The 22,218-nt window shown below is 44.8% G+C and overlaps 1 protein-coding gene and 1 long non-coding RNA gene across 2 annotated transcripts in view; one reads left to right on the top strand and one right to left on the bottom strand.

Annotated features, from left to right (window-relative positions):
- Window positions 1-3,132, bottom strand: part of LOC310769588 — a 29,003-nt gene extending 25,871 nt beyond the window's left edge. Inside the window, exon 1 of the long non-coding RNA XR_014551710.1 lies at window positions 1,466-3,132. This is a non-coding gene — a long non-coding RNA (uncharacterized lncRNA). The remainder of the gene's footprint in view (window positions 1-1,465) is intronic.
- Window positions 3,133-8,824: 5,692 nt separating this feature from the next.
- On the top strand, window positions 8,825-21,419 carry LOC310769445 (arylacetamide deacetylase-like 4). The gene is made up of 4 exons (XM_083628828.1): window positions 8,825-9,078; window positions 15,145-15,355; window positions 18,785-18,848; window positions 20,129-21,419. Exons 1-4 carry the CDS (start codon window positions 8,845-8,847, stop codon window positions 20,898-20,900), a joined length of 1,281 nt encoding a protein of 426 aa, XP_083484954.1. The 5' UTR covers window positions 8,825-8,844; the 3' UTR covers window positions 20,901-21,419.
- Window positions 21,420-22,218: the final 799 nt, after the last annotated feature.

The following is a 22,218-nucleotide window of genomic DNA, read 5'->3' as shown; positions in this document are numbered from 1 at the left end:
AAGTTACACTGGGAGCTGGCTCATTCCTGACAGATGCCTCTTGGGACATCCACAAGCAGTGCCTGAGAAAGCTCATAGCGGCTGACATTTGGAAGCATGCTGCCTTTAACTGTAGAGGAAGAACTTAGCCTTCTCTTTCATGAATTTGTCTAATCCTCTTTTAAGTACATCCATGTTCCTGACCATCACTACCCCTTGCAGTAGCCAGCTTCACAAGTTAACTGCATACTTCCTTCTCAAACCAGTAAGTAACAAACGCTTAGGAATTCTATCTGACCACGTGGGTCTTTGCGAACTGGTTTGATGACAACTTAAGCTATGCCTGCTTTATTTTAATCAATAATGCTCTTTCCTTTCTACTTTCTTTTGTCTGTCCTGAATCTCCCAACACAGAGCGTCATAGGATGCCCCTGAGTTCTAGTGTTAGTGAGAGAGAAGAGGAAAACTTCTTCCTCTTTGTCTTCCTCTGCTGTTGGACCCATTGATGGCCCCTGGTGGGCCATCTAGTGGGATGTAGGCATTTAAGTTCATTCATTCATATATATATATATATATATATATATATATATATATATATATAATTTACAATTTAGAATACTCATTTAAACATCCTTAAAATATCAATGACTCCCCCTTCTTCTCTTTCCAAGGTTCATTTTGCATATCATAAATCTGCATTTTTTACATAAACTAAACCATTCAGTATTCCATAATTACATCCATCAAAACTTATTTACACTGTTGAATTCATCTTAATGCTGACAACGTTTCTAAGTGTACACAACCCTCCCATATATTCAATAAACATGTTCCAATCTTCTCTAAACAGATGTTCTTATTGTTCTTTTATTCTATATGTTAAGTTTAAAAGCTGCACAATATTCCGTCAGCTTAAGTTGCCTCGCTCGTTTTCCATTTTTGGGCTAACAAAACACGGGCTGCAGTAGTGGCCAGCCAGCTAGCTAAGTTCTAAGCAGAGTAGACTCCTTGAAATTAATGGGCCTAAGTTACCCATATCCATTTTTGTCAGTGGGTCTTCCCTGGCTGTGATATAACATTGAATATAGCCTAATGGGGACGCGGGTGGTGCTGTGGGTAAAACCTCAGCGCCTAGGGCTTGCCGATCACATGGTCGGCGGTTCGAATCCCCGCGGCGGGGTGAGCTCCCGTCTTTCGGTCCCAGCTCCTGCCCACCTAGCAGTTCGAAAGCACCCCTAAGTGCAAGTAGATAAATAGGTACCGCTTTATAGCGGGAAGGTAAACGGCGTTTCCGTGTGCCGCACTGGTGCTGGCTCGCCAGAGCAGCTTCGTCACGCTGGCCACGTGACCTGGAAGTGTCTCCGGACAGCGCTGGCCCCCGGCCTCTTAAGTAAGATGGGCGCACAACCCTAGAGTCGGACACAACTGGCCTGTACGGGCAGGGGTACCTTTACCTTTACTTATAGCCTAATGAATATAGACATACCTTTGATCCCAAACGCCTTGCGAGTTGAATGTTTTGGCTGCTGAACGCCGCAAACCCAGAAGTGAGTGTCCCGGTTTGCAAGCGTTCTTTGGAACCCGAATGTCCGACGCGGCTTCTGCGGCTTCCGATTGGCTGCAAGAGCTTCCTTGGTTTCCGAATGTTTTGGAAGTCGAACAGACTTCTGGAACAGATTCCGTTCGACTTCCAAGGTATGGCTGTATTGAACACATTGTCAGATTCTCTCTCTCTCTTCTTGTGAAATCCAGAAACTGTCAAAACAAAATTCCAACCACATCTGCAAGAGGTGAAACATTTAGCAATAAGAAGGAGCACTTGCACAAAATGATTCCACATGTGACATAAGTAAGACCTGTTGAGTAAACTGAACTCATTTCATTACACCCACCATGGGGAGGCTTATAACCAAACCAAGTTAGTATTTCAACTCTCTCCATATCAGGTCAACAAGCGAGGGAATGTTTGATCCCATTCTCCTGCGATCCACTACAGGTCAAACTTTCAAGGACCTTGAAATCACCTTCAAATGCAGTCCAGTTCGTCATTGACAAATAGTGGGGAAGGAAGGGTGCAAAGTATACCATTGCAATGCTGTGGTTTGACTAACTTGGCCTTATCCCAGACAGTGGTGGAGCAACCCTCTCTGGCACCCGGAGTGGGACGCCAAGGGGCGGGGCAAACCGCCCAGTGGCACACATGTGACATCTGTACGGACTGCGCACGCGCAGCATCCCATACGGACTGCCCTCGGCTGCTCTACAGCTGGGGGGAGGCAGCGGGCCATCATGTCACCCCCCTGCGTGGTACCCAGGGCAGACCGCCCCCTCCGCCCCCCTTCATATGCCCCTGATCCCAGAACAACTTAAATCCTGTTAGTTGGAACCAATAATGGTTAACCAGGGACAGAATTTGGAGCCTGCTGCACACAAAGCACAAACTCTAAGACTGAGCTCTTAGGACCCTTGCTTCACCTAGCCTCTGGCTCTTCTGGTGACAGCAGATTGCTGGTTGGGGTTCCATTTAGATCTCATAAAACATGAGATATAAAAACCGGTCCCAAGGACCTTTGAAATAAAGTCTGAAGCAGCAAAAGTTTATTGATTACAAAAACATAGCTGCAAGAATAGGTGTCCAAAGGAGGCACATCTCAGGTCAGTACAACGCAGGCATTTATCCTTTCACCGAGCGCAAAGTTCCTTCCTCTGCCTGCCCACTGGGTAGGGGCCTGCAAAAGTCACAGCCTATCACGACCGCCTAATTAAAATACTAAATTCTCCTCCTTTGTTTACATCTCACCCTCTCCAGACCCTCGGCACCCAATCCCCATGATTATCATTGTACAAATATGGCCAAAAGTCCCTTAACATTTGTCTATTTACATAACTATTCTAACCACAAGTTGTTCTAGTTACACGTGTTACACCACTATTTGTTTCAAATGCAAGCATAACCGAGTTTTATATCTTATGAAGCTAAAAGGGCAAACTGCATTTTGACCACCAGCTGTTCTAATCACAGGTGCAAACAGGCTTCGTGTCTAGGTCCCAACCACAGGCTATGTGACTTACGAACTTTTTAACCTTGAATTTTGGCTAAATATGTGTTATCTGTTATCTTGTGACCTATCAGTCTCAGCATTCTTTCAGCAGTTGCAGTTCCATTATCTTAAAAGACAATATACCTTGATATTCCTTACATAAAACCCCAGTTTTAAAACAGCTGCTTTGAGAGCCAGTTCATTTCCGGGCTCGATTCAGGGGGCTCAGGTAATAATAATAATAATAATAATAATAATAATAATAATAATAATATATTATTTATACCCCGCCCATCTGGCTGAGTTTCCCTAGCCACTCTGGGCTGCTCCCAATCAAGTGTTAAAAACAGTACAGCATTACATATTAAAAACTTCCCTGAACAGGGCTGCCTTAAGATAGGGCTGCCTTAAGGTTAGTGCTTAAAGCCCTAAACGACTCGGGAACCCTATACCTTAAAGTCTGTATCCTTCCCTACAGACCCTGTCAGGTGCTAAGGTTGCCAGATGCAGCTCCCTTGGTTGTTCCACAACCCTTTGATGAGCATCTCTTAGCGTACGTTATGGTGTAGGAAAGGAAACATCTGAGTGGGGGATGAAGCACAGAAGAAAAGCTCTCCAGTGGTCTCCTCCAAAAAAACCCCATAACTGAAGTACTGCCATCCCTGGAATCTGCCCCCATTCAGGGAATGGTGAGTGGAAAACAAAATAGGTAGCCAAGTTCAAAGCCAGTTAGTTTAAAACGATTAACTGGAACAACCAGGAATAAGTAAGGTTTACTTGTATTGCTTTAGTAATAGTAAAAACTCTAGTTGGTGAGTGATTCTTGCCTCCCTGCTTTTATTCTGGGTTGTTTAACTAATTATGGTATCTTGTTGTTATAATTATTGTATTTTCAGCCAGTTTTAAACTGCTGGTCTATGACCATAATAAGCTGATTGATTGAGGAATAAGTAAGGTTTAATGCAGTTCTATTCTGCAGTTTTGATTGACACCAGAAGACTGAACATAGAAAGGAGATCTACAAAGTAGATCAAGATATACAGTATTAGATTTCTGGGTGATCTGCAGGATAGTGGCATGGGCTTCTGGGCAAGTAAAACTGCAAGTTAAATAAGAGCAATAATTTATCCCATTCTTTACTTGAAAAACATGTGTATTGCTTGTGCTGCAAGCGTCGTATTTATTTTATATATTTTCTCTAACCAATACAAAGAAAAAGAAAAAAAGCTGAACCAACCTGTGCAAGAAGGGGAAGACATTTCAGGCAAAGGGAGGGAGAGGAAAATTGAATATGGAATAGAAATGCAGATAGCCATTTTAAAATATTGTGTATTTCAAATAATGAAATCTAAAATATAAATAAACTTTCAAACACATTGTGGTGTATGATACTTTCTATTTTCTTTATCTCCAGTTCAGCTGTTAGTTTAAGTTCACAGTCCTCAATAATTTCAAATCAATGAAATCACTGGAAGAAATCAAGTTTACTTACAACAGATGAATGATTGTGTTTGGGAGATGTTAACAACGATTATTATTTTTTAAATAGACAGTTCAAAAGACTCTGGGACAACAATCCAAATTTATAATTCTAGGGAATTTAAGATACCTATGCAAATACTCCAATATTTTTATCAGCAGTAACTGATGGTAGGGATTTTTTTTCCTGTTTATTAAAAAGGAGAATGCTTTGTCTTGCAAGAGAAACTGTGGGTTTTAAGTTCTGCTTATTCATTTATCTACTTTATTGGGATATTTATGTATGTTAATTGGTGTTACTTCTATACAGATGTGCAGTTCGGTTGGTTTGCTAAACCTTTTCATTGTAAGGGTCTGAGAACTAGATCTGATGTGCTTGATTAACAGCCCCATTTGCCTAACCCACCCTGCAGGGTTTCTATGAGGCTAAACCATTGGAAAGCTGTGCAATCGCATTCCCTTTCATTGCAACTTATGCTTCTTCTGCCTCTTGTAAGGTGAGTGGGAGGTAGATCTTTAGCTTATCTGACAAAAGCAAGAAGGAGAGCACTAATTACCAGTTATAGATGAACACACCTTACATTACCCAATCCTCATCTCATAGAATTGCAACCAGCATTGCTCCTGTGCCGTGTAAACCCATTCAAGTTAAACAAAACAACTAACTTGGATCTGTTCATTTCAGGCCCACTGAATTGAATGCAACTTATATTCACAGGTCATGCCAAAAACATTGCTCTTCCTCTGGATTCATGACATGTGTTGGATATGTCCCATCTTTACCTCGTTGTTTTGTTAAGATAGTGTAACAGCCTTACCTCTTGGCAACACCTTCTTAGTAGGCTTATATTTCAATCCAGATAGTCCAGGCTATCTTCCTCACTGTTGCATTATAAAACCAGTTTGGGAGGCTGGGGAGTCTGATCACATACCAATGTATGTCGACTCCTTACAGCTGCAGCAAACAGTGGCGTAGCGTGGGTTGTCAGCACCCGGGGCAAGGCAAGTAATTTGCGCCCCCTAACCCGTGGATTTGCCCTAACCCCAGATGTTGCCCCCGGTGCGGCCGGCCCCCCCTGCACCCCCCACGCTACGCCACTGGCAGCAAACCATTCCTATGATTTCTACAGACTTGCTAACGTCTAGGGTTGTGTTGGAGGCACAAGATTCCACTTCCCTACCACTAAGAGCCTTCCCCTTATTGCCCCAAATGAGGTCAGTATAGAAGTTTTTATCCAACCCTTTCACATACAGAGATGTGGCAGAGTTGATAAGAAACTAGCATCCATACCCTCACCCTTAGTCCCGCTTCCTTATATATCACAATTTTAGGTTCAATATCTACTACTCTTTCCATAGTGGGACTCCATTGCCTGCAAGACTGTTATGAAAACAATGTGTCACTTACAGGCTCACAACTCTTGGAACACTTGGAAGATTCAGGAATGGATTGGTTTGTACCCACCAATTTATCAGCATCTTAAAAGACCCTCTTGTGCACAGTATAACTGCTGTAGCCCTGAAACCTTCAGAATATCTAGAAGTAGAAGCACCCAGAAAGGCAAGGTCTCTGTGATATATTCCCTGCTGATACAATCCAGTTCTTTCCACTTGTTACTTTGAAATCAGTGTAGGCAAACTTTAAGATTCAGAATGGTTTATGACAGGCATCCCCAACCTTTGGCCCTGCAGATGTTTTGGACTACAATTCCCATCATCCCTGACCACTGGTCCTGTTAGCTAGGGATCATGGGAGTTGTAGGCCAAAACATCTGTAGGGCTGCAGATTGGGGATGCCTGGTTTAAGATCTTTCTTTTTAAAAATGATTTTCATTTATGTACATTTCAATAGTAATTTAACAATAATTCAGACATTTCAAATCTCGACTTCCTTCCTCCTCTTTCTGCGGTTCGTTAATTTTTTTCATCACCATTCCCTGTATATTCTAAGTTATATTAAATCATACTTTTATTCGTCTATTGTGTGGACAGGCAGAGTCCCCCCAACCCCTGAGCGACCCCTGAGCGGAATAATGACTCAAGACAACATGCTATGGGATTAAAATTGGCCACAACTCTATTAAGTTTCAGATGTAGGGAGACCTTGGCTCAGGCACTGGGCATTTATTCTTCCCAGTCCCCAGCCAGGGATCTGGGAGACTTCAGGGTTATCCAGAATGTGTGGGGATTGGGCTGGCTCTGGAGAACATATGTTCAAGCAGAGAGAGCCCCGCCCCCGTTTCACTGCCTTTGGAGGGGAGAGCAATGACAAACTCTCAGCATATGGCCAATGCCTCCCCCTCAAGACCCATTTAACGGGGAACCCTGGCAGTGGCGTAGCGTGGGTTGTCAGCACCCGGGGCAAGGCAAGTAATTTGCACCCCCTAACCCGTGGATTTGCGCCCCCTAACCCGTGGATTTGCGCCCCCTAACCCATGGATTTGCCCTAACCCCAGATGTTGCGCCCGGTGCGGCCCGCCCCCCCTGCACCCCCCACGCTACGCCACTGAACCCTGGTATCACCACCACAAGGGGGGCGTGGGTCGCAACTTCCTGCCCCCCCCCCAATTACTAAGATAGACTAAAGGATTCCACCCAAGGCCTGAAACCACCAAAGTTGTGACGTTTTGCTACGGGGAAGGCAAAACCGGCCAAGGCAGGAACATTCCTTTCCAGCCCTTCAACCGTGACCCTGATGTAGCAGCGCCTGCGTACCTGTGGAGAAGAGGTTAACCTGTGAAAGAAGACTTAACTGAGGAAGGGGAAGGTGGGAGAAGCTTTGGAGCCAAGTTCTGCTTCGCCGGTAAGATTCACCTTCTATTGTGTGGGCAGGACAGTCCCTCCCCTTACCTGGCCAATTCCCTGGCAATGCCTCCCCAGGTGGGATTGGGCGATTGGCTGAGGTAGGAGGAGACCTCCAGGTATCCAGCCTGGGGAGTATGAAACCAGCCTAAACTGCCTGGAGTCACACTGGGATCCAGGGGGCTGCGTGCGACCATGCAAAAGGAGCCCCCATTTGATGTGGGAGCGGTCATTTTCATATATCTATACAGTGGTACCTCTGGATACACACACCTCTGGTTGTGTATCCTTCAGGATGCGAACGCGGCAAACCCTGAAGTATTTTTCTGGGTTTCACCACGCGCGCATGTGCAGAAGTGCTCTACAGTGCTCTACCGCACTGCGCGCATACGCAGAAACAGCACCTCCGGTTGTGAATTTCTTGGGATCCGACCGGAGCTCCGGAACGTATCCTGTGCGCAACTGGAAGTACCACTGTATTTTTTTCAAACTGCAGCTTGTCACAGTAGTCCTGCCAATGTTTTTTTTCTGCTTTCAATTTGTTTGCAAATATTCAACATACCATTTCCATTCCTTTATAAAAAGTTTACTATCCTGATTTCATATTCTTACGGTAAGTTTTTCCATTCCTGCATAGTTCATAGGTTTTGTATACATTCTTCTTTTGTCAGGGTTCCATCATCTTTCCATTTTGGGGGCAAATAACATTCTCACAGATTTTCTAAGCAGAAGCTAGAAAAGAAAGGCAGCACAACTTAGGTTCCAAAGATGACAAAAGTTTCAAATTTATTTGCATAGAAACACAAATATGGCCAAGGACAATGTTTCCCCCAAAAAGCTTTTGGTTAGCACATCATGCTCAGAATGGTGTAAATCCCTAAGTAGGCCATTTGAAATAGGCCCGGTGTCTTGCGCTAGCAGCAGTGGTAGATTTGGAACTCTCAAATTTCAGCGGCACCATGTGCAATGCTAAAATTCGGCGCCCCTTGCCTCTTGCACTCCCAGTGCAGCTGAACCAGTTTTGCTGCCCTATAACCACCTCTGCCAGCAGATTCTCCCTACACTGCCCTTCTAAGACCCTACATGTGTGGAAGGATGCACAAGGGCCAGGATAGACTTGGAAGGGACCTTGAGGAACATCTAGTTCAACCGCTGCAATGCTGGAATATGCACTTGTCTCATATGGGGATTGAACCTGCAACCTTGACATTGGGGCAACCCAGGAGATGGCCTGCCAGCAGGATCCACACACCCCACTCTTCCACAAGGAAAAGAGGAAAAAATTCATCAGCCTAGCATTGGGCAGATGCAAGGCGGCAGCGGGGGGGGCGGGATCTTCCCAATCATCCAGAGGATTTAGTGTCACAATGCAGAAGCAATGCAATGCAGTTTGAAAGTTCAATACAAACCATTTACATATATAACTGAACACACGATTGCATTTATTTATTCAGAAGAAAGAATAGTATTGCATAAGAAATTTCAGGACAAACAAGGGTGTGATCAATTGCTACAGAATTGCGACGGCAGAAGTTGGAATTGCATGACAGCAGAGAAAATAGTTGCCAGGAATCAGCCGGTTATTCAGTCCCTCCAAGACTTCTCAGGAAGGAAGATGGATCTCTCCATGGTGATGCTGACATTTGTGATCTGCTTCCTCCTTTCCCTGGTGGTGCTCATTTATCGTGATGTCCGAAGAACAGATCTCCCTCCAGGAATCGATGGACCTTTCAAACTCTTCCTAATTTCCATTATGTTACACTCATCCTTGCGTATGGTAAGTTGGATGGACTTTGAACCTCGAGTTTCTGTGGGGCAGCTCAGTCGCTAGAGCATGAGACTCTTAATCTCAAGGTTATCTGCTTGAGCCCCACATTGGGCAAAATATTCCTGCATTGCAGGGGGTTGGACTAGATGGCCCTTGTGGTCCCTTCCAGTTCTACAAATTCTATGATTTTGCTATTTTTTTAGTTGCATGGGGGCTGGCCAGCCAGTAATGGTTCAAACAGGCAACACGTTTTAGGAGGTGCAACCCCACCCACCCCATCATAGAAAAATGGAATTGTAGAGTTGGAAGGGACCACAAGCCCAAGCACCACTCTGCAAGGCAGGAATCTTTCACCAAATGTGGAACTCGAACCCAGGACCCTAGGATTAAGAATCTCATGCTCTATCTACTGAGCTAGCCAGCCTGAAGGATTCATGTATTAAAACTAGAGATCTGTGCAAAAATTTCCAGTTCTATTTGTGAGCACTTGTTTGTGGAGGGACATCTCTCTCCTCCACAGTTCAAATACAGTGCTGATCATCAATGTGACTTCTGGAGGATGCTTTGTGCTATGACTTCTAGCATCCCCATCTAGCAGGACCATGCTGGCAAAGACTGTCCTACGCAGTGGCATAGCGTGGGTTGCGAGCATCTGGGGCCATGTGTGGGGTGAGGTGGGGACTATGGAGCTGCCTAACAGTGTCCGCATCACCCAAGAGATCACAGCCTCAGAAACAAGAGAAGAAGATTCTCTCTGCTATCTGGAAAGTCACACAGAGAAGCCATTTTCAACAGAGCCCAGTGACAGAAGTATGCAGCTGTATTTAGGCAGCAACGGGTGTTGAAATTTTGCACCCAGGGCAACCGCACCTGTGGCCTCACCCCACGTTATGCCATTAGTCATGCAGTTCTATCTTGGGGCTCATCCACCTTTCTGCTTGTCCATTGCCTAGAAAGCAGTCATTTCCCACTTTCCCCACACTATCCAAATGTTTTGCCTTTGTCTCACCGCTTTCAGCTGATTCCCTGGTGGCACGCTGGAATGCGGAGTTAACCAGGGCTATTGACTGTCTGGCTCCGAAGCGCCCTCTCCGATCGCATGGAGCCCGGACAGCCCCGTGGTTTTCCCCAGAGCTGAGGGCGATGAAACAATCATTGAGACAGCTAGAGCGCCGGTGGCCGAAAACTCATTCTGAATCAGACCGGACACGGGCTAGAGCTCAACGTCGAGCCTACCAAGTGGCAATGGCAACGGCGAAGAGGGCCTTCTTCGCTGCCTCCATTGCATCTGCAGAAAACAGCAGCAGGAGACTTTTTCAGGTGGTTCGCAATCTATCGGAACCACCTGTACCACCGGGGCCTGGTAGGGACCCCAAGATCTCCTGCAATGCTTTTGCAAATTTTTTTGCAGATAAAGTCGCTCAGATTCAGAAGGAGGTAGACTCCACCATGGGAGCAGGGCCAGGGTGGGAGAGTGCTAGAGTTCTGTCTGGTCCTGTTACATGGGATCAATTCCAATCTGTTACCTCCGAGGATGTGGACAGGCTGCTTGGACAAGTGAAACCAACCACCTGTCTCCTTGATCCTTGCCCATCCTGGCTGATAAAAGCGAGCCGGGAAGGGCTGGGCGATGGGCTCTGCGGGGTGGTGAATGCTTCCCTCTGTGAGGGAGCCTTCCCAGACCTGCTGAAAGAGGTGGTCATTAAACCGCTTCTTAAAAAAACATTTTTAGACCCAGCCAATTTGGCCAACTATAGCCCAGTCTCAAATCTACCATTCTTGGGCAAGGTGATTGAGCGGGTGGTTGCCGAACAACTCCAAGCACGCCTGGAGGATGCGGACCATTTGGATCCCTTCCAATCGGGATTCAGGCCTCACCATGGGACTGAAACTGCCTTGGTCGTGTTGGTTGATGATCTCCGGCGGGCTAGGGACAAAGGTGAGAGCTGTTTCCTAGTTCTGCTGGATCTCTCAGTGGCCTTTGACACCATCGACCATAACATCCTTCTGGACCGCCTAGAGGGGCTGGGAGCTGGGGGCACTGTTATACGGTGGTTCCGCTCCTTTCTCCTGGGGCGTGTCCAGAAAGTGGTGGGGGGGATGAGTGTTCAGACCCCTGGGCTCTCACTTGTGGGGTGCCTCAGGGTTCCGTCCTCTCCCCCATGCTTTTTAATATCTATATGAAGCCGCTGGGAGAGATCATCAGGGGGTTTGGACTGGGTGTTCATCAGTATGCAGATGACACCCAGTCTACCTCTCCTTTAAATCAGAACCAGTGAAGGTCCTGTCTGAGTGCCTGGAGGCGGTTGGAGGATGGATGGCAGCTAACAGATTGAGGTTGAATCCTGACAAGACAGAAGTACTGTTTTGGGGGGACAGGGAGCAGGTGGGTGTGGGGGATTTCCTGGTCCTGAATGGGGTAACTGTGCCCCTGAAGGACCAGGTGCGCAGCCTGGGAGTCATTTTGGACTCACAGCTGTCCATGGAGGCATAGGTTAACTCTGTGTCCAAGGCAGTTGTCTACCAGCTCCACCTGGTACACAGGCTAAGACCCTACCTGCCCGCAGACTGTCTCGCCAGAGTGGTGCATGCTCTAGTTATCTCCCGCTTGGACTACTGCAACGCGCTCTACGTGGGGCTACCTTTGAAGGTGACCCGGAAACTGCAATTAATCCAGAATGCGGCAGCTAGACTGCTGACTGGGAGTGGCCGCTGGGACCACATAACACCGGTTCTGAGAGATCTGCATTGGCTCCCAGTACGTTTCCGAGCATGATTCAAAGTATTGGTGTTGACCTTTAAAGCCCTAAATGGCCTCGGTCCTGTATGCCTGAAGGAGCATCTCCACTCCCATCGTTCAGCCCGGACACTGAGATCCAGCGCCGAGGGCCTTCTGGCGGTTCCCTCATTGTGAGAAGTGAGGCTACAGGGAACCAGACAGAGGGCCTTCTCGGTAGTGGCGCCCGCCCTGTGGAAGACCCTCCCATCAGATGTCAAAGAGATAAACAATTACCTGACATTCAGAAGACATCTTAAGGCAGCCCTCTTCAGGGAAGTTTTTAATATGTAACGCTGTACTGTTTTTAACACTTGATTGGGAGCTGCCCAGAGTGGCTGGGGAAACTCAGCCAGATGGGTGGGGTATAAATAATAAATTATTATTATTATTATTATTATTATTATTATTATTATTTCCCCCAGAAAACCTGAATGCTATTTCTTCCCGTTCAGACATAAAGATTGGGTTTAACTGGGGTGAGGGAGTGCCAGGGCAAATGCCCTTTGTTTGCTGAAAGTAGCTGTGCTCAGTGTCGTAGCGTGTGTTGCCCAGGGGGTTGTGCCTCCTGGTGGACTGGGCAGCTGGGGATGAGTTGAGGGGATGAGTTGCGCACTGGGGGCCCCCTTTGCCCTCAGGCACTTTCCCATACTACATCACAGGTCAATGACATGCATATTCCAACCATGCAAAAACCCTTGAGAAGAATGCAGAGGATGACCAGTGAAGGAGGAGAGGCTGAGAGACGGGAAAATGGCCTAGGAAGAGATCTTGAGGGCCAGAAAGAGATTTAGAGGACTGCATTAAGCCTCTGAGCCAATGGATTTCCACTGCTGCCTGGACTGAGTAACTCCAATAAGACAGCAAAAACAACAACACCCCACAGCAACAAATGCATGCCTGTATGATTTAATGTCACCATTAAAATGATGGTTCAGTCAGTAAAGCATGCGACTCGTAATCTCAGGGTCCTGAGTTTCAGCCCCATGTTGGGCAAAAGTGATCCTCATGGTCCTTTCCAACTTTATGATTCCAAACTTCTAACTTAAATGGATTGAAGTGAACTCAGCAAGCAAAAAAGTGGGAAGGGTTCTGCTTCGTCCACAAGTGTGGTCCTTTTGGACTAAAATGTGGACATCTCCCCCTCCCACCCAATACTTAATAGGCTTAACAAGTGGGTCTGATGCTGTTATGTGTTATGGCAGCCACAAACAAACATGCATGAATAAGTGGGAAATAGTATTGCCAGATCAAAATCTCAAAGAAAATGTTCACAATAAGGGTGAACAGTCTACATAACAAGGCAATCACAGTCCTTTGGAAGTTGGGCTATTTATGGCAGAAACTGGAGGTAGGTTTCCAACCATTTCCCTGTTAAAAGATCTAAGGCTTTTAAATCTGCATAAGGCAGATATCCAACAGGTGCAACTATTCCATTACTGTATTGGAAAAATCAAGACCAATTGAATTCCCTGCTTGTTATACCATTGTTACAAGAAACTGGGGTGCTGAGCGAGAGGATGTGGCATGATAGCAGCTTTAAGCCTCCAACACCTATGCCAATGAGAAAGTCAACAGGTGCAGCCTTCCACCCTGCAATTTAGGCAGGGGGAAGCGTGCAAAAGTGGGGCGTCTACCTGTTAAAACCACAGTAACCAGCAAGAGAAAAAGGTGGGTTTGGTGACGGGGCTTCTGCACAGCAAGGGAGGGAGGCATGGGGTGTGTGTCTTGATTTTTCTAGCTTAGGTTTTAGTTTGATGATCCCATGCCTCCGCTAAAATCACCGGGCTTCCTTCAGTAAAGGGGGTTCAGGTTTGCTACCACTCGCTCACTCAAGCGCTGCTGCTTCCAAGTAAGGATCGGAGCTTTGAAGCCCGCTCCTCTGCGCCCACGAACTCGGGACAACGGTTCTTGCTTCCGAGTAAAAACACATACACTCCCCAGCCGGTTAGGGTCCTCCTCCTCCCCTCTCTGCCTAGCAACTTCCCCTGTGGTTTTCCCTCCCACGGATCTCCCCCTTGTGCAAGTGAATCAGCAGCCGGGGGTGGGAAGGAGGTTCCCTCCATCCATGCGCGGGGTGCTCGGTGCGTCTTTGCGCGCGGTGAAGTGAACAGAGGAAGCGCCCTCTCGAGTTCTCCCTCCTCTTGCCCTTCTCTCCCGCCCCCTAAAAGGTGGGGATTGCCGAGATAGAGACGCTGCCCTATCATCTTCTCATACAGAGGCTCCCTCCGACGCGGGACCCACATGTTTGCAGCTCATCTGCCTGCCCATGGCGCGCTGGGAGCTTCCAACGCCCCGCCAGCCACGGTTGCGTGGCGAGTGGCCAGCATCCAGCCGGCTCCACCGGCTCTTCACTCTTAGCCCTCACTGCCGCCGGGTGGACTCGCGCGTTGCGGTGGCTGGCCGATGGATCATCCAGGCAGGGATTTCTGCAAGGGGCGTGCCTGGTTTGCGCCCCCCACCCATATTGTGCGCCCGGGGCAACGGCTAGCTGATGGAGAATCTTCAGGGTGGGCGGGCAAGAACGATACTCTGAGAAAAATTTGTCTCACCTCTGATTAGAGGTGTGTGGGAGGTCACCTGGAGGCAGCAGTTGCTGCGGATGCAGCAATACCATTGCAACACCACGCAGAGATCTTGGAAGAAGGTAAGTGGTTTAAATAAAGCAACGCCGATGGAGTGTTGCAATTCCCTCGTGGAGATTCTCCCGTACGGGTGTAAAGCAAAGAGCATCCGCCGGAGGTCATTGTTCATTCATTTTTAAACTGAATGGGGAACAAAACAAATGAGCCCCAACCCGTTCCATTCCGTTGACATATTAGAGTGATAGGGGCATTCAAATTGCACGACCCCCCTGCCCCCCCCCCAAAAAAATCTCCTGGAGTATCTCAACAGTTGTCAGTGATGAGAAAAATCCCTGTCCTCAGACTTGCAACCAAAATTAAATGACACAAAAGGTAAAAGAGGCAGAGGGAGGAAGCAATTTCGGAGATGTAGTAATAATATTTTCATACCAAAATGTCACAGAAGACATTACAGACTGCATAAATCTGTCTGAGTCTCCCATTGAAACCAAAGGGAAAATGAAAACTAAGGGGGGGAATGAAAACAAAGAGAACATTTAATGAATGCAATTGGAACAAATGGAGATGAAATCAATTAAACTTCTGAATGAATCAACGAAGCATTTCTCACCCCACACTACTCCTACAAACAGACCTTGCGAAAACCTTATTAAACTGAAAGCTAACTATGCTTGATACTAGCTTCTGTTGCTTTTTTGGTTTTTTTCTAAACAGGGATCTATTTTGGAGAAGTTGGGAATCTGTACAAAACCGACACTCCTTAAATGGAGTTCCTCTGCAATGCCAGCAGGGAGCGAGCCCACATACACTATCGACACAAAATTTGACAATGTGACTGTGAGGATTTATCAGCCAAAGGGCCTATCCACAGGACAGAGAGGAATTATCTACCTGTATGGAGGAGCTGGCTTATTTGGGAGCATAAGTGAGTCATTCTAATTTAACTTACAACCAGTGTGATCTGTGTGGGGCTTGATCTGGAAACTGCATCTCGTGCACAGTGCTGGGACCAGGTTGTTTAGTAGGACAACCGGACAAGCAGATATTACACCTGTGCTGAAGCCACTGCACTGGCTGCTGATCAACTACCGGGGCATGTTCAAGGTCTTGTGGTTAGGACCAGGACAACTCAGGAGCAGGTTACCTGAAAGGCCCCTTATCCATTACTTAGGTCGTTTATGGAAATTCTAATCAGGGCACCGCATCCTACAGAATATCCAGGGCCGGGCCTAGATATTTTGCCACCTGAGGCAAAGCAGAACATGGCACACATACCCAATGCCCTGCCGCCTGCGGCAACTGGAGGTAACCTGGGGAAGCCCCAGCCCACTGAAGGCAGTGGAGGAGAAAAAAGGAGGCTGGCTAGGAACAATGGCAGCAGCAGTATCCCTGCTCTTTCCAGGTGGTGCATGGGTGACAAGTGTTGGAGGCAGTGAGCAGTGAGCAGCACACTCCTGAGGGACTTCCCAGCTCTCCCCAGCCTGCTGCCTGAGGAGACTGCCTCACCCAAGCCTAATGGGCTGGCTGGCTCTGACAATATCATGGGGCAGTGTCCCCCAAAACAGACATTTTCTGTTTGTTGTTCTCCCTGTACTGTGAAATCGCCTTCCCTCTTCCACACAGGAAGCAGCTACCACCAGTTGCTACAGGCATCTTGTGAAGTCTTTTCCTTTTGCCCTGGCTTTCCCTGGCCCATGACTGTGATCCTGTAATTTGGGTTGCCATGTGTCCTCTTTTTCCAGGACATGTCCTCTTTTTCATGGGTAGCGATCCATATTGATCCATAGTTAAAAGTAGAAGTTGCCAAAAGTGTCCTCTTTTTTGCTCTTCAAAATATGGCAACCCATATGTTTCTAACCTTTTATATGTTGTTGTTGTTGTTTTTAAATAATATTTATTAGAGGTTTAAAGATTACAGAAAAAAGAAGAAAGAAAAAAATGAAAAGTTAAACAAAACAAATCAATACCTTACAATACATAGAAAAACGAACAAAAATCAATACAACAAAACAAAAAGAAAAACAAAAACAATTAAGAACACATCCAATATTTCCATATCTTTGTCTTTCATTTACTTGTTTCATCAACCTCCTCACACCTCCCTTTTTTGTATTCTAATTCAATTAGCTATTTCAGCAAATCCTTTCCATCTTTCTCAATTTTTGTTCTATAATTTATCTTAACACAATCTAACCTTAAATTTTCCACTTTGGCCCATTAACAATCTATTTTTACTTATTTCTTTATAACATTTCTGCTAAAGCCATATAACTTAATTCCAGCATCCTTCTAACATTCATTAATTTTGCAATATTTCTGTAAATAAACTTTAAATTTTTTCCAATCTTCTTCCACCGACTCTTCTCCCTGGTCTCGGATTCTGCCAGTCATTTCCACCAATTCCATGTAGTCCATCAACTTCATCTGCCATTCTTCCCGGGTGGGTAGATCTTGTGTCTTCCAATGCTTAGCGATAAGTATTCTTGCTGCTGTTGTAGCATACATAAAGAAAATTCTATCCTTCTTTGGCACCAATTGGCCGACCATGCCCAGGAGAAAGGCCTCTGGTTTCTTCAGGAAGGTATATTTAAATACCTTTTTCATTTCATTATAAATCATCTCCCAGAAAGTCTTAATCCTTGGGCATGTCCACCAAAGGTGAAAGAATGTACCTTCAGTCTCATTACATTTCCAGCATTTATTATCGGACAAATGGTAGATTTTTGCAAGCTTGACTGGTGTTATGTACCACCTGTAGATCATTTTCATTAAATTCTCTTTTAAGGCATTACATGCCGTAAACTTCATACCTGTGGTCCATAACTGTTCCCAGTCAGCCATCATAATGTGTCCAACATCTTGTGCCCATTTAATCATAGCAGATTTCACCGTTTCATCCTGGGTGTTCCATTTCAACAGCAAGTTATACATTCTTGACAAATTCTTAACTTTGGGATCTAACAATTCTGTTTCCAATTTTGATTTTTCCACCTGGAAGCTAAGTTTTTTGTCCAAATTATATGCCTCCATTATTTGATAATAATGGAGCCAGTCTCGCACTCTATTTTTTAATTTTTCAAAACTCTGCAGTTTTAATCTGTCTCCCTCTTGTTCCAGAATTTCCCAATATTTCGGCCATTTGGCCTCCATATTGAGTTTTTTCTGAGCCTTTGCTTCCATTGGTGACAACCATCTTGGAGTTTTATTTTCTAACAAGTCCTTATATCTTATCCAGACATTAAACAGTGCTTTTCTGACAATATGTTTTTTAAACGCTTTTTGTGCTTTAACCTTATCATACCACATCTAACCTTTTATATGTTTTTATGTTGCTACTCTACTGGTTTTAGGCTGTATTTTAACGTTTTGATGTTTTTCGTTTCCTTTTTGGACTGTACACTGCTCAGGGATTTTTGGAATATTAAGTGGTTTATAAATGCTTTCTAATAATTATATATATATATGGTGTGAAGAAAGAAGCTGTGATGGTAATGAAGGTATCATATGTAGCTTTCAGCCGTATTTGCAGTCATCACTATAATTTAAATAAAGAGGTCATTTAGGCCGGAGAGAGATAAATTAACCCTGAGAAGAAGAGTTCAATGTATATGGGGGAAAACTATTGCACATTAGGTATCTGCTAAGTGTGTGCATTTCAGAAATGGATAAACAGATAAGATGATTTCACACACATGGTATCCTTTTTTCTATGTAGCTCAAGGTATAATTAACAAAGCACCCCTGATTAAATCCTATTCTTATCTCCTTACTTCCAGTCTCTCAGCACAATTGATGGATACCAAATTGGTACTATGGTGACCAGATTTCTAGCTAGTGAGAAAGGCTAGAAGCAAGTATTGCCAAATCGGTACCCTTCAGCCTTTGTGAATTACAACTCCTCCTGGACCATTAGGATAGCTGGGGCTGATGGAAGTTGTAGTCCAATGACATCCAATGTAGTCCAATCTTTTCTGTGAACTGCCCTGAGACCTCTAGCTATAGGGTTGGTATATAAACTCAAGTAATAATAATAATAATAATCTGAAGGGCAACCCCTGGCTCAGAGAGTCAGAAGCCAGATTTATTGGTTTGTCGTATAGTAGGAAGAAAGAAGAGGTACATGCAGGAAATGCCTAGGGGAGGTAAACAATCTTTGACTTTGGGGCCTTGGGATCTGGGTGGGTGGAAGGCTAGGTAAATAGGAAAGATGGGGATTCTCCTCTGGCTCAGATACAAACAGAGCCACAAAGAAGACTTGGGGTTGCGTCGTACTCGTCTCACATCCACATTAATGTAGAAATGTGCATGCCATTGTGTAAAGTATTAATACACTGAAGGTCTTTTTACTATCCAGAAGCTTATCGGAAGCTGTGCCGCTACCTTTCCAGACAAAGTGAATCAGTGCTTGTGTGTGTTGGGTAAGTCTACTTATTCCTGCATTGATCCTGGATATCCTGAACAGCTGATAAGTGTGGAAGCAGGTGACTCCCCCCCCCAAGTTACTCCCAAAAGCAGTGGGGGCATTTGCCACTAGATGGTACAGAGTTAGCCAATGCAGTGTCCTCCAGGTGTTGTTAAATGTCAAGTCCCATCAACCCCAGACAGCATGATTTATGGTCTGGGCTTATGAGAGTTATCGTCCAACTACATCTGCAGGGCACTACGATTGCTACCTCTGTATTAAAGGCAGTTTCTTTAATTAAAGGCAGTTATGAAGAGGCTGTGCCACATATAGATGAAGCCTTTGCAAGGCTTCAGTGATTCAGTTCCGTGGCAGTGCCCATGCTCAAACTTCCTTCTTATATGTGACTGGTGAACTCATGTAACACGGGTATTGTTGGAGTTGATCAATGTCATCTTATTATAAGACCAATTAATATTCTAGAAAATAAAAATAAAGAAAACAGAACCAGCCATTTGCCTCCTTGTCTCAAACTGTTTGCAGGCTTTGAGATCTCCAAGAGTCAACACAATATTGAAAAAGATACACTATATATAAAGTGCTTTGACAATATCACCAGATTTATTAATCAGCAAAACAAAGTAAATTGATGTTTCTGGTTATTCTTCTTCTGTACCTGTTCCTGAAACAGTAAGAGACAATTACAGTCTAGGTTTTGCACCCTGTTACACCTAATCTATTTCTATGGCAACTCACTGCTACAGTTATATGGTGGAAACATGTATCTGACATATTGAATATTTTATGAAAGAATCCCATGCTCTAAGGCAGACATCATGTCTGCTGTGTAATTGCCCAGGGTGTAAAAATCATTTGCTCAGGATAGTAAATTTTAATTAAGCGAGCCTCTTTTGGTTTATGACTTGTGTACCATAGCAGTGCTAGAACCACAGCAGTGTTTACTGAAATTTAAAATTAAATTACATTGTGAAGTTGTTGACCTTTTGGAAGTTCATTAAGGCTTCCCATAAACATCTGGTTGGCCACTGTGAAAACTGGGTGCTGGACTAGAATGTCCCATAGCCTGAGCCATCAGTGCAAACATTACTCTACGCATTTTTCTACATGCCACTTGGATGGGGAACAGTCCTACCAAAGTTGGAGAAGGGCAGATTTCAAACGCTGACTATGTTTCATTTCACATATTGTTTTAGAAGGTGTGAACTAGACTGGTTTGTCTTTAACTAAGAATAGGATTGACTTTCTCCCCTGCCCCTTCTCTCCATCATCTTCTAGGCAACGTTTGGCTCCTAAGCACCGCTGTCCTACACAAATCATGGACTGCATCACCGCCACTGAATACTTTTTGAAAAATGCAAGTGATTATGGGGTAGACCCTAATCGTATTGTTATTGCTGGTGACAGCACTGGGGCTGGAATTGCTCCTCTTGTCTGTCATCATCTGTTAACGAGAAAGGATCTCCCAAAGGTCAGAGCCCAGATCCTGCTCTACCCAAATATTCAAACACTGGACTACAACTTGCCATCTTATCAGCAAAACCGAAATGTCCCCATCCTGTTCACAAAATGGACTGTTGAATTTGACCTCAGGTTTATGAATGTGAAGCTAGCATATTTGGATCAAGTCCTGAAGGGGGCCCATGTTTCCGAAGAAATGAAGATGAAATACAAGAAATGGATCCATGCAGATCATATCCCGGATGAGTTTAAAGTCAGGGGCTACAAACCATCCCCGCCAGTCCCGTTTTCAAAGGAGCTGCACGAAATGATGAAGCTTTCTTTTGATCCCAAGCACTGTGCTCTTCTAGTGGAAGATGACATTGTGCGTCAGCTCCCCGAGACATTTATGTTAACCTGCGAGTATGATGTGCTTAGGGATGATGGACTGCTATACAAAAAACGCTTGGAGGACAACGGTGTGCCCGTAACGTGGCACCATGCAAAGGAAGGATTCCATGGGATTCTAAGTTCAGTTGATTGGTTCTTTGAATGGCCATGTGCAAGGGTGGCAGCAGAGCATGTAACAAGCTTCATAAAACAATTCTGATCAAAAATCTGTTCTCTTTCCCGCATAAAGACCTTTCATTTTACTGCATGCAGTGCACTCGAAGAAAATGTTATGAAAATGATGTACAGATTGTATTTAACACCAGCTAAATTGGCTAAAATGTACAAGACAAGAACTAACGAGTGCTGGAAATGTAAGGGAAGGGAAGGTATCTTTTACTACATGTGGTGAAGGTAAAGGCTTTCTGGGAAATGGTATATAATGAGTTAAAGAAAATGTTTAAAAATACTTTTTGTTAAAAAAACCCAGAAGCCTTTTTTACTGGGTGTAGTGGGTGAAGAGATACTAAGGGAAGATAAAAGACTGTTTATGTATGCAACAACCACAGCAAGAATTCTTTTAGCCCAAAAAATGGAAACAGCAAGAAGTACCAACGAAAAGGAGTGGCAGATGAGGATGGTGGACTTTGCAGAACTGGCAAAGCTGACAGGAAAAATCCAAAACCAGCACAATCAAGTATTCCAAAAGCATTGGAGTAAATTTATACGATATTTGAAAGATTATTGTAAGCAATTAACATCACTAGCAGGGTTGTCCGATGACCTGTAGCGAGAAATTTTCTACCTTTCTATTTTTATTTAAATTTTGAGACATTCTGTAATAAGTCTAATTAGAATTAGAATTGAAAAACTTATAAATAGCAGTGATATAAAGGTTAATTTCGAAATCCATGAGGTGGAAGGGAAAGAAATCGACGGGCTTTAAAGAGCCAGGGCGGTATAGTGGATAATGACGATGTGAATGTATAACATTAAATGGAATAATAATAATAATAATAATAATAATAATAATAATAATAATAATAATATACCTCTCATCCAACTTTAGGGTGCCTCTTTTAGGGCTGTAGAATGCGCATAATTCTGAAAAGGATTCCTTTTTTGTGATTGCTTGTGTGTTGGAACCAGTCTGCCAATATAGTATGTTACATTTGGCCTAATCTCAGAGAGTTATATATAAAATGTTTGTCCTAAGCAGAGTTGTTGGCATCTGTCTTGAAAGACAAAGGAGTGCACCTCCGGGGATGAAGTCAAACCAAAGTGATCTCTCTGGGGCGCAAGCCTGGGCGATGCATGTGGAGGTCCTGGACCGCCTAGACGACAAGACCTCCCTCTCAGCCTCACTGATGTGGTCCAAAGGAAAGCAGAGCAATACGTTTGTCACCAGCTTGGCTGCAGGAGTTGCTGGAAAGAGGCGTAGAAGGAGCCATCTAACCTAGGGTTACCAGATGTCCTCGGGTTCCGGGGACAGTCCTTAGATTTGCAAATCTGTCCCCAGACAAATTCTGTCCCCGGAA

This window comes from Podarcis filfolensis, assembly GCF_964270895.1.
Source record: "Podarcis filfolensis genome assembly, chromosome: 8".
NCBI lineage: Eukaryota > Metazoa > Chordata > Lepidosauria > Squamata > Lacertidae > Podarcis > Podarcis filfolensis.
Note: the sequence above shows the minus strand (reverse complement) of the source record. Positions and strands in the feature narration are given on the sequence as shown.